The 12,223-nt window shown below is 46.7% G+C and overlaps 1 protein-coding gene and 1 long non-coding RNA gene across 4 annotated transcripts in view; one reads left to right on the top strand and one right to left on the bottom strand.

Moving 5' to 3' along the window:
* The first annotated feature begins 411 nt into the window (after window positions 1-411).
* On the top strand, window positions 412-11,822 carry LOC311526459. The gene is made up of 3 exons (XR_014713013.1): window positions 412-487; window positions 5,428-5,511; window positions 10,777-11,822. It is a non-coding gene; the product is annotated as an uncharacterized lncRNA (long non-coding RNA).
* The window catches only part of ARHGAP36 (Rho GTPase activating protein 36), a 78,810-nt gene continuing 74,772 nt past the window's right edge, over window positions 8,186-12,223 (bottom strand). For 2 of the 3 annotated variants that reach the window (XM_084639514.1, XM_084639515.1), the window contains exon 12: window positions 8,186-9,778. In XM_084639514.1, the coding sequence (XP_084495640.1) occupies window positions 9,517-9,778 (262 nt within the window). In that variant the 3' untranslated portion in view covers window positions 8,186-9,516. The remainder of the gene's footprint in view (window positions 9,779-12,223) is intronic. The other variant, XM_084639516.1, reaches the window with a different exon arrangement.

Here is a 12,223-nt window from a genome sequence, read left to right as displayed (position 1 = left end):
TCCAGCGGTCCGGGAGCTAGTGGTGGCGGGGCTGCGAGCCCCGGGAAGCGCCGATCGGCCTGGGCCGGGGTGTCCCCTGTGCCTGCGCAGCTCGCTCGCTCGCTCGGGGAACAGCATCGCCGTGCTCTGGGGCCGTCTCCTTCCCCGCCCCCCATCCCGGGGGGCCGCGAGCGGGGCGCTCCGCGGGCCGCCCAGCCCGGGTCTCTCCGTGGGTTTCGCTGTTTCAGGGCTGCTTCCGTCAGGGCATGGAGAGAAACTCCGGTACAAGAAGGTGAATGAAATAAACGGAAGGCTGCTTCATTGCAGCAGAAATCCTGTTGCTGCATTCTGTGGGCAGGGCATGCAGGCGGAAGGACAGCCACCCAGCGAAGCTGCGCTCTCTCCCCTTCCCTGCCGTGCGAGCAGCGTCTTTCCTGCCTGTGCCCCCTGCCACCACCCTTTTAACAGACGGATCGCCAGAGCGGCCAGGGGGACTCCTTCCAGAGAGGCGAGTACCCAGAGCAGTGTCCGGTAGTGACCCTGCCTCTAGTAATTCCACAGAAGACAAGCTGAGGACTAATTAGAAGGATAAACCGTGCCTTTGTGATGGGCCTGCTCACAGCTTTGTGTGAGCGCTGGTTTCCCCTGCACTTCTCACCCAATAAGAGGGAAATTTGATGGAAGTAAACTCTAACAAGTGAGGTTTACTGGAGGACTACAGCAAAATATACAGGAAAGCTCTCTGGGAAGTAGAGGCCGCTCTTTGGTTACCTGACAGGAATGTGAGCTTTGTACCCGAAGTTCTGTATTCTTTTTTCTTTAAAGAGGCAGGGCTGGAGCTGCTATGTTTAAACTTGAATTTAAACCAGCTGTGTTTTGGTTGTTAGGATGTGCATGCATCTTGTGCTGTGTCAACACTATTGGTGTGAATAGGCAGCATAGCAAGATGTACTGGAATCATGCCATCTGTAAGCTTCAGAGATTGTGGTACTTTTCTAACTGCAAAAACAATGAAGAGTCCTTGTGGCACCTTACCAAGTGGAGGGTCAGTGCTACCCCTCTTGGTAAGGCAACTCCCATCTTTTCATGTGCTGTATATTTATTCCTACCTACTGTTTTTTTTTCACTCCATGCATTTGATGAAGTGTGTTGTAGCCCACAAAAGCTTATGCCCAAATAAATTTGTTAGTCTCTAAGGTGCCACAAGGACCCCTCATTGTTTTTGCTGATACAGACTAACACAGCTACCCGCCTGAAACCTTTTCTAACAGTGCAAGATGTTGGAGAGAGTACAAGATGAACTTTTAGAAACTCAGCATGCTGCATTACTTGTATTGCAGAGGAGATGGAATTTCATAAGTGTTGCAGCCTTGTATAGGGGAATGTGAATAGAGGTTACAGGATAGAGGATGTATGGGGCAAATTCCGCACTGACTTACACCCTCTGCAGGAGTGGGCCTGGATGAAGTACACGCCTGGCCGCTGGTACCTGCTTCCTCTCGAGATCCATCTGTATGATCGTGCCATTTAATAATGGGATGAGGGCTTAAAAACTGAAGTCCTGCCTTTGCTGCATAGACATTTGAAATCCCATGGCACTTTCTGTAAGAGTAGATGCATTTCTGAATAAGAACAGGTTTCAGAGTAGCAGCCGTGTTAGTCTGTATCCGCAAAAAGAAAAGGAAGACTTGTGGCACCTTAGAGACTAACCAATTTATTTGAGCATAAACTTTTGTGAGCTACAGCTCACTTCATCGGATGCATGATGAAGTGAGCTATAGCTCATGAAAGTTTATGCTCAAATAAATTGGTTAGTCTCTAAGGTGCCACAAGTCCTCCTTTTCTGAATAAGAGCGAGGGAAGGCTGAGGGAGAGGTCAGCAGTACAGATGGTGCATGCAGAAGCATTAAATACTAGGTGATCAAATCTTTTTCATGTGTAACTTATTTACGTGAGTCTCCTTATGTATTTATAAGTGCTTCTCACATGTAACTGAAAATGGGTTTACTTTTTAAGCACTCATGTAATTAGGCTCTTTTGCCACTTGAGAGCACCAGAATACGTTATTATGTTTCTCCTAATTCTGGCAACACACACACTGCTCCAGTCTCATACAGGCAGACAGGAAGACTTCTTTAAGGTTTTTAAATCAAATTAAACTTGAAAATGAACACAAATCATTTCAGTATGCCTTGTATGATTCATTTTTATATTAACTTTATTTCCACACTGTCAACTTTTGGCAGGATGGAAGTTAACAGTTTAGCAGCTGCATAGGGAAAAGTTGATTATACACTACTGATTCCTGGGGAAGGTGTGGGGATAGGGTAGGCTTTGGGCAGTGAAGAAGCAGTTCAAGCTTTTGGCAGGATGGGAATGAATCTCCCCCTTGTAGATGTGGTGGAGGCAACTTTATTTGGGGAGGAAGGGAGACTTGGGTTCCCATGCTAAGGCTAGGCCTGAGGCCCATTGGGTGGTAGAGTTGGTGTTGGCAGGCAGCTCCTGAGGTTGCTGGTGCAGTGGGACAACGTTACGGGGTTGGCAGGCTGCAGCTAATGTGACTTGCCCTAGGGGCCTCGGGCCACTAGGGATTCCTTGCCTAAAATTGGGGTTCTAAGGATAGGGATCCCCAGTCTAGAATTACACCTGTGGCAGCAGAGATCCTCAAGATAGGGTCAGGGTTACTAATGGTAGTCCTCTGTAGGCCAAGGTCATACCTGGCAACAATACAGCTGCCAGAGCTAGGGTTAGGGCTCCCTTGGCTCGGGTTAGGGTTACCAAGGATAGGGGTCCCTAGGCTGTGGCCAGTAGGGTTTGTGGTGCTATGGTTAGGTTTACTAAGGATAGGACACCCTGGACTAGGGTTAGAGTTACTTATCATAGGTCCCTGGGAGCTAGATTTAGGCCTCAAGCCAGTAGGGCTTCCCCGATTAGTATTACAGTTATTAAGGCTAGGGATCACCAGGCTAAGAGTAGGACTGTAGCCAGTAGTGACACTCAAGCTAGGGTTAGGCTTACTAATGGTAGGCCTCTCTAGAGTAGGGTTACACCTGGGGTCTGTATAACTCTCCAGGCTAGAGTTAGTCTTACCAAGGGTAATGGTCCCCTTCTTAGGGTTACGAAGGGTAGGGGTCCCTGGCCTATGGTTAGGTCTGGGCCCAGTAGGGCTTCTGGCACTAGAGTTAGGGTTACTAAGTGTAGGACCCCACCGGCCAGGATAAGGCCTGTGGCCAAGAGGGATCCTTAGGCTAAGGTTAGTGTTACTAAAGGCAGGCCTCTGTGGGTTAGGGCTATGCCTGAGGTCACTAAGCCTCCCCGGGCTAGGGTTAGCATCACCAAGGGTAAAGGTTCCCATCTTATGTTTAGGCCTTGAGCTTGAAGGGATCCCTGGACTAGAGTTAGGGTGACTAAGGGCAGGGTTCCCTGGGCCAAGGTTAGGGTGATAAAGGGTATGGGTCTCTGGGCTAGGATTAGGCCTCAAGTCAGTAGGGCTTCCCACCCTAGGGTTTGGGTAACTATGAGTAGGATTCTCCAGGCTAGGATTGGGTTTATTATGGATAGGGGTCCTTGTGCTAGAGTTAGGCCTGGAGCCAGCTGGGCTCCCCAGGTTAGGATTACAATTACTTAGGGTAGAGGCCCTATGGTAGGGCTCCCTGGGCTAGGATTATGGTTACTAAGAATAGGCATTGGGTCAGTAGGGATTCCCAACCCAGGGTTAGGCTTACTAAAGATTGGGTTCTGCAGGCTGGGTTTAGATCTGGGGTCAGTAGGACTTCCCAGGCTAGGGTTAGAGACCCAAGGGTAGGGATTCTTAGGCTGGGATTAGGCCTGTGGCCAGTAGAGTTTCCCAGGCTAGAATTAAGCTTGGGGCCAGTAGGGCTCTCAATATAGAGTGAGGGTTACTAGGAATAGGTGTCTCTGGGCTAGGGCTATGCTTGGGGTCACTAGACCTTGCCAGGCTAGGGTTAGGATGACTAAAGATAGAGATCCCTGGCCTAGGATGAGGCTTGTGGCCAGTATGGATCCTCAAGATAGGGATAGGGTTACTAATGGTAGGCCTCTCTAAGATAGGGTTACACCTGGAGTCAGTAGGGCTCCCCAACCTAGAGTTAGGGTTACTAAGGGTAGGCTTCCGTGGGCTAGGTTTAGGCCTGGGACTATAACAGCTTCCTGGGCTAGGTTTAAGAGTCCTAATTGTAGCAATTCCCTAACAAAATGACAGATTTTATGTGAGCTTGTGCAGGAGAGGGTGCGGGTAGAACAAGATGCACATTTTGGGGAAAAGTCTGGGACAGGGCATGTGCAGGGGTCACCCTGTAGAATAATTCATGCAGATAAAAACTTGAGTGTGACCGGCAGGTCGCAAGTGCACACAGACATAACTGGGAGTGCTAGGTACTGGAGGCTGCTTGTGAGCCATCCAGACTGGAGGCTACAGCAACAAAGCAATATAAAGGGCACCCCAGGTAAGAGGACTGGGGTGACGCAGCTATTCACCAGTCTAGATTGCTGCCCCCAGGGACCCCTTGTAACATACTCGGGGTACAGAGGGTGCAGGATGGGGTGGCTATACTGTATTATGGACGGTATGAGGTGGCAGAAGATAAGGGATTGGGGACTGGGATGGGTGGGTTTTTTTGTTTGTTTTTTAAATATGGAGGAGGGATAGCTCAGTGGTTTGAGCATTGGCCTGCTAAACCCTGGGTTGTGAGTTCAGTCCTTGAGGGGGCCATTTAGGGATCAGGGCAAAAATTGGGGATTGGTCCTACTTTGAGCAGGGGGTTGAACTAGATGACCTCCTGACATTCCTTCCAACCCTGATATTCTATGCCCATACTATATAAGGGATGTTAGGAGCAGGAGACTGTTAGGATATGTATGAGTTAAGTAGAGACCTGGGAAACTGCTAATGTGCTGACATGGCCTTAGGGGACAAAGGCATAAGAAGGCTGTAGTTCTTTGTTTAATAAATAAGTTGCCATATTTTGCCCTTCCCTGTTGCTTATAAGAATTGATAAGTGTTGCAGCTGCATAAGGAATGTGAGGATCTAAAGGATACCTTTTGGATAAAGCAGTGTTATCTCCTCCTCCCTTCCTTTCCCAGCTACATAAACAAGCCCTGGCTCATGGCCTCTTCCTCCCTCCCCTGAGAATTGCTGACCAGGGAGATTTGTGGCTACCAATTTTTACAAAGAAATATATTTTCAAGGTAAAATGCCTGTGTAATATGTAGGGTGGGTTTACTACCAAAATGGGTGTTTTTATTACTTAATAAGGGTTTTTGGGGTGTTAGTATGTACGTGCCTACATCCATTACAACAAACAAAAAGAATCTGTTGTAATCAATTCAGTGCTTATTGGACAATTGGGTCCAGGGGAACAAGTATAACAATAAAGAAGCCCGTACTCATATCCGTCTCTGGGTCAACCTGCTCTTTCTTCCAACAGAGATGACAAGGGATGATGACCAGGCTGACTATATTGCATAATAGATGTTATGGGGCAGAGGAGGAGGAAGAAGACATGGACAAGGTAGCTATTCTGTATAATAGATGGGACAGCTATACTGTATAATGAGTCCTAGGGGGTGGTAGAGGGCAGGGGTTGCTATACTGTATAATGGACACTTGTGTGCTGCAGAGTGTGAGGGATGGCACAATTATACTGCACAGTGGACAGTAGGGGGCAGCAGAGGACAAGGGGCAGGGTAGCTATACTGTATAATGTGTGCTAGGGGGCAGCCAAGGGTGAAGGACAGATGCTGGGGCAGCTAAACTGTACGAGCACTAGAGGGCAGCAGAGGGCAAGGGACCAGAGGATGGAGCAGCTATGGGTGCTAGAGGATGAGTGACAAGGATGGCTATCCTGCACAGTGGGTGATGGGGAGCACCAGAGGGTGAGTGTAAAGGGGTTTACTCATCACAGGGGATGTCTCCTTGTGACTGGGTCTAAGAATCTAATGCCCCTTCCATCACTCGCTTCCCCCGCTTGCTCTCCAGTATTCAACTTGCTGTCTCTTTGTGACAAATCGCCTATAACCCATCTCAGGGAGTCTTCAGAGCAACTTCCACATCTATACCACTTTCCCAGTGGTCAGTATGGGGACCTAGGCCTTCCCCCTACTCCAGGTTCCGGCTGAGGGACACTATGCAACTGTAGTCTGCTCAAGCTCTGACCCTGTTGCTGTTTCCCTCGGCTCTTCCATACCTCTCTTCTCCGTAGTCTCAGAGTAGCTATGAGCCTCCATACTGCAGCCTCTTCTACTCACATTTCCTGCTTTGATACAAGCCCCTGCTTACTCCTGCCCAGATGGGCTCCATCTTCAATTAGTCCTTGTCAGTCAAGCCTAAATCTTCCTCCAGGTGTAGCCTACCAGGTTAATTAGTCCCTGCTGAGCCACGTTAACCCCTTCAGGGCTGATGTGTGGTGAACATTCCATCATTTGCTTTCCCCTCAAGACTGCAGCCCTCAGGAGCACGGATGCCTCCTACCCTGCATTTGCCAGAGCTGGGCCTGCAGGTCATCTCACTCCTGCTCTAGTTCCCTCATCAAGAGCAATGCTTCTCTTCCATGGTGTTCCAGTACTTCTCCCAGCATGGTTGTGAGGCCTGGGTTCCCACTGCAGTGTGGATGCTCAAGCTTGGGCTTGGAACTATGAGTCCATTAGCTTGAGCCCCTCAGATCTGGGCTTAGTGTCCAGTATAGACATACCCATAGAGGGCAACCCTGGTAACCCCCCCCCCCCCCAGGCACATTCCAGCTCCATACACAACAACAGCTGCTCCACATAACCTGTGGTTCTGGTCCCATTGCCAACAAAAGAGCCAAGAGGCAAGGTCCTCTTGACTAGTGGCAGCCTGACTTTCATGACAAGCAGAGCTCTTAAGTGTACCACATTTCAGCTGAAGCGGGCTCCCATTTAGAGGACAAGGAGACACCCTCGTGGAAATGTCCTTTCTCTCAGGGGAAGGTTCACTGGGTCCACAGTCACAGCTCAACCACTCCACGTCCCAGGGCTTGTTACTCAGCAAAAACATCATACATCTCCCTTAGGTGGCAATCAAGTATTAGCCACCTCATTTTACAAATAAGATAACTGAGAAATTGAACAAGTTCATTTCTAGCAGAGCTAAGAATAAAGCCGAGCCAGTTTGCGTCCATCCTGCCCCTTACACAGAATCTGAATATGCTGCCTGTAACTGTTGCTCTTACTACTACATCCCACTCCTCTCCCTCCCAGAGCTGGGAATACAGGCCAGAATGTCTGACTCCTATTCCTGCTTGAACCACAAGACCACAGCCCTCTCAGACAGCTGAGAATTAAACAGAGTCCTTAGTTCAAGGAGTCTACAGAGGTGTGTGTGTGTGAGACTTCCCCGTCCAGTGGCGTGCGTGTGTGTGAGAGAGAGAGAGGGAGTGGTCGCGGAGAGTGTGTGTGTCTCTCTCTCTTTCTTCTCTAGTAGCTGCTCAAAGAAGGTTACTGTAGCTCAAGTAGTAACACTCTTGCTGAGACTATAGAAGTGCAGTGTTCAAATGGTGCTGAGGAGCTGGGGTGGTGCCTGGTGGTGACACATGGTAAAACTCCTGTTTTAAAAAGGAGTTTGTATGAATTAAACAGCGAGAATGTCCCTAAACATTTTACAGTATCAAACCATCATAATCTGCAAATTATGGCACAGTGAACAAACACAAGTGTTCCCAATTTCAGATATTTCATATATTCTGTCACACGTTGGCAAGTCTGAAGATTGAGAAGTATGATAGCAAAGTCTTTAATAAAATGATGGCCACTTTTCTTGAGCACAGTTCCAGTCAGCTTCAGTTCCATTGTTAAAAATGGGAAATGGTGACCATCTTTACTAGGGGCACTGTCCTTCTGTCTCACCTAACCCCCCCCCCCCCCCCGCCCCTTGAAGTAGTAAGCACCCTTACTGAGGGCATGTGCAATTTTAATGCTTCAGTCCCACGGTAAGTTATGGAAAATGGCACCTAGTCTGAGTAAAGGAAAATGTGACTATAAGGAAAATAGAACAAAAATGTTACCTTTTATTCCAGCCTAATTACTGTAAATATACATTTGAGGATAACTGGTAATGAGTTTTAATTAGATGGAAATTGTGAATGACCCAAACCAGCCATTTGTTAGCAAAAGGGTTATGAAAAAAGAGCAGAGTCTGAAAAACATCTCAAAGTTTCAATTTTAATTATTATTAATTCATAATGAACGCATAAACAGATATAGTTGAAAATGCTCAGAAAATTCAGTCTTTCCCACAATTCATGAGGTGTAAATTGGGGGGAGATACATTGCATTCTCCATACAAAACAAAGAAGTTGAAATCTTGCTTCAAATGAAAAACTGGATCTAATCTTAACACAGAGGTGCTATTATGCCTTTATAAAATGTTAAAGTTACTCTTTTTGGTTTGCATATATACTTATTTATTTTGACTTAAAAGAAAATCCAGCCCAAAGAGCTCCCATCCAAAGCTCTGGAGATACTTACCACACATTTACAAACACAATAACCTGGGAGTTACAAAGCACCATCCAGAGCAGCACCACTTCTCCTTCCTGATCTTGTCTAAGCCCCCCATATCGTGTGACCTGTCTAGCTGAAAATCCCAGTGCACTTTCCTCCTAGACAAACCTGGCTTTAGCTGCCTCTACTTACCCCTGTGCCCATCCCATCCGATGAGCTTTGCAACATGCCTTGAAAGGTCAACAGGTTGGGACTACTGGGGACCTTGTCAGCGAGTGATTTGAAGGAAAGGGGCCCTAGCAGAGAGTGCTCTCCTTTTATAAGGGTCCAGCTCAAGGGCCTCTGCTAGTGGCAACACAGCATGGGCAGAGAGGCCTTTCAGGTAGGCAGCTCCAAGCAGGTCAGGGCTTTGTAGGCCAAAACCAACACCTTAAGGTCCACCCAGAACCCAACAGGCAGATCCCGGAGTGCAAGAAACATGAGCTGCCACTAGATGCACCGCTTACGTTAGCAAGCAGGCGCCATATTCTGCACCAACTTAGGTTTCTCGATAGATGAAAATGTAGCCCCAGGGCTTTTTAGGCTTGATACCAGCAACAGGCACACACTGCCATCATGCCTCACAGACACACAAACTGTGCTTTCCCTGCCATTGCATGCACTCTGCCTCCTGAACGCACATGCGCACAGAACTTTGTGATATGCTAACTCTCCAGCAGACTTTGACAAACAAGAATTTTACAGACGACCCTTTAAATAACTCTACATGTTCTGTACGTTCTTGCTAATCACTGGCAAGGCCAGGCAGGAATTCAGCGGAATGTATCCTCAGGCCTTGTCTACATTGGCAGAAATCAGAATGTAATTCCCTGGGGCAGCAATAGTGAGAGTACTTATGTAGACAGGGCTCCTACATGTTTAGCACTATCTGGTCTAGCTCTGCTATATGGCAGTGAAACATCTGGGCAGTTTATACTAGTGCCTCCCACCTGGGGAGCTGCACTGATATGAATTAGAAGGCTGATAACTTTGAATGGAGAAGTCCCCTCAGAGATTTATGTTTCCCAAGATGTCCCCACTCTTTCCTGGGTGACCAAGTCTCTCTTTTTGTGGTGGACAAGATGCCCAGTTTGGTATGTATTAAAAGTGAGGGTGGAGCTTCGGCTGCCCTGGGTCTGCTTATTCTCAATATGCAGATTTAGGAATGAGATGTGGCTGTACAGATGCGAGGAAACCTGATCACTTGCCAGCATGCAGGTTTGGCTGGCCAGTAGGGAGCGAGGATGTTTCTCTGTAGATGTATCACTGTCTGTGCTTCTAGGAGAAAAGAGAAACTGCTGGTGACCTTTCAAACCACTCTGACCTTCAGAGCAAGTTTCTGAGAGGCTGTCAGGAGTGGCTCCAAGCAGTGGGCTGTCTCCTTCCACTGGGCAGGCCCAATCAGATGGCACAGCTCGTATGGGGCACTGGCAAAGCTTGCTGCTACCCCTTACTGGCTAGCCTGCTTGACTGCTTTGATCTTTGCTGTTGTGGTGCTAGTCAGCACCTTTTGGAGCACTGAACTTTCCCACTCCATCCCACCACGGTCCAGGGGTCGGGTTCACCCACCAAGCACCTCCCCCCTTTAACCAGCAGGGTGGCAGCGATGACTTCAGACAAATGCACCTAAAGACATATGCACACACAAACACGGAGCCCGATGTGCGCATGCAGCACTGACATGTGTGTGCACACACACTGAGAGGCAGACACAGGCCTAGGCAAACACACAGGCCCCGTTGCATGCGCACTGCAAGGAGAATAGCTTGTATAGGCGCACAGACTTTATATAAAATACAAACATATTTAAAATGGATTTCATCTTGATGAGCTATACTTCTTTCTGTCAATATATAGATTTCAGATGACAAGCTGTTTGACCTAGAGACCAGTTCCAAAATAGACCCTTTCCTGTTTGCAAGAGGAATCAGAGCATTTGTCTGTTTTTTAGAAGAACAGAGAAGAAACTGTAGATGACTAAATTTATCTTAAATATGAATGTATTTTCATTTTGCTGATGAATTAATTTATTGTTCAGCGACTGGTTCTGTTGCTAGGGTTTTTCCTGTTAGCTATTTTTATAAATGTTTGTATGTTGAACTTTCACTCGATAAAACCAAAAGTTGTCTCACTTGTCCGAATTTTCAGTATTTCGGGAGGGTCAGAGACCAACAGTCTCTGTGATAAGCAACCACCGGATATTTTTTAGATAGCCGGCTAAGTTGGAGTTTCCCAATTGATGCTCGCTAATGCTGTCCTAATTCAAACCTGACTAGACCAGCTCACATGGTGTCAAAGTGGGCCTTGCTTCCGGTTTGTCTGAAGACCAGAATGGGAGGTGCAGCAAGTGGAATTCAAACACCAGAAGAACCAAGGGAAGTCCAAGAAGCATTGCCTTTCCAGTCAACAAGCTCCCTGAAGGCAGGCTAACCATGATTGGCCTCCTTGGGGAGAGAAAATTATGGCATCAACAGCCAGGCCACTCCAGCCTTGGACTAGCCTCCCTACCCTGAAGAAGGCCTACCAGCCAGGAGCACTCAGTCTGGAGATCATCACTCTCTGGCTCCTTGACTGCAGCTTCAGCTCCTACTCTATGAGATTCCAGAAGACAGTGAGAACTGGAGGGTTTGGAACCCCAGTGATCATAAGTATCTTATTTTTCCTTTTTTTAAAAAAACAAAAAAAAACCCAGAATCTTTTTATTATTATTAACTGGGAGACGTCCCAACAGTTTAATTTTCTTTATTTTTAGGGTGTGAAGGTGGACATGTGACTGTATGCCTGTGTTTAATCATCCATAAAGCCCACACAGGGAAGACCCCAGAAAGAAAAGGTCCAGCTTTCAACAGCCCTAAATATTGTCTCATAAACATACTCATGAAAGTGTGTTCTGTGTCGAAAGGTCCTGAGAAATTTGAGGTGGTCATCTGTAATTTCTGGTAAATAATCATCAAACTTCTGCTTTTCACAAGTATGCTGCTAAAGTCTGTATTATAACATCTTGGGAGGAAAGGGGGACCATGGGCGGGGGAGAACTTAAGTCTAAAAACGAATCCTTATAATTGGCTCTGAAGTTGTGGTTTCGACATTAGATAATTTGGTTTCAGTATTAAGAGGTTGAAACAGCTTTAAGTTATAGATTTGATTGACACTGATGAAATTCTTTAGTTGGAATTTATAACCGAGTGGACAGCCACCTCTCAGATTCTTTTGTCGAATTTATAAGGATTGATTGTTTTTGTTATTAGTGTGATGATTTAACTAATTTGATGCTTGCACACCAATCCAATATAGAGACTAACTTGTTTGGGTTGTTGATTTGATCATGATTTGATAGCTGCTTTATTTTTAAGTTAATTTAATATTTATTTATAATAGTTTAGGTTTGGTGATACATTTTCTTGGTCTGATTTTAGTTTAAGCATTTTAATAAAGTGTATAAAATTGATACTGTCACATTTCTTTCAGTAAGCCACATGGGTTGAGAATCTTTGAGACCCCGGGTGGATAGCAGCCCAGCAACCTAAAAATACCTGAGCTAAATGGCCTATGAGTCTTACAACGCATAGACACAAGCAAACACAGGCACTGGTGCATGGGTAAATGGGAAGAGCTGGGTAATTATAGGCCTGTCAGCCTGATAGCGATCCCAAGCAAGATAACGGAGCGGCTGATGTGGGACTTGATTAATAAAGAATTCAAGGAGGGTAATATAATTAATGC

Source organism: Lepidochelys olivacea (genome assembly GCF_965140295.1).
Source record: "Lepidochelys olivacea isolate rLepOli2 genome assembly, chromosome: 9".
Taxonomy (NCBI): Eukaryota; Metazoa; Chordata; order Testudines; family Cheloniidae; genus Lepidochelys; species Lepidochelys olivacea.
This window is presented reverse-complemented; position numbering and strand designations above follow the sequence as displayed.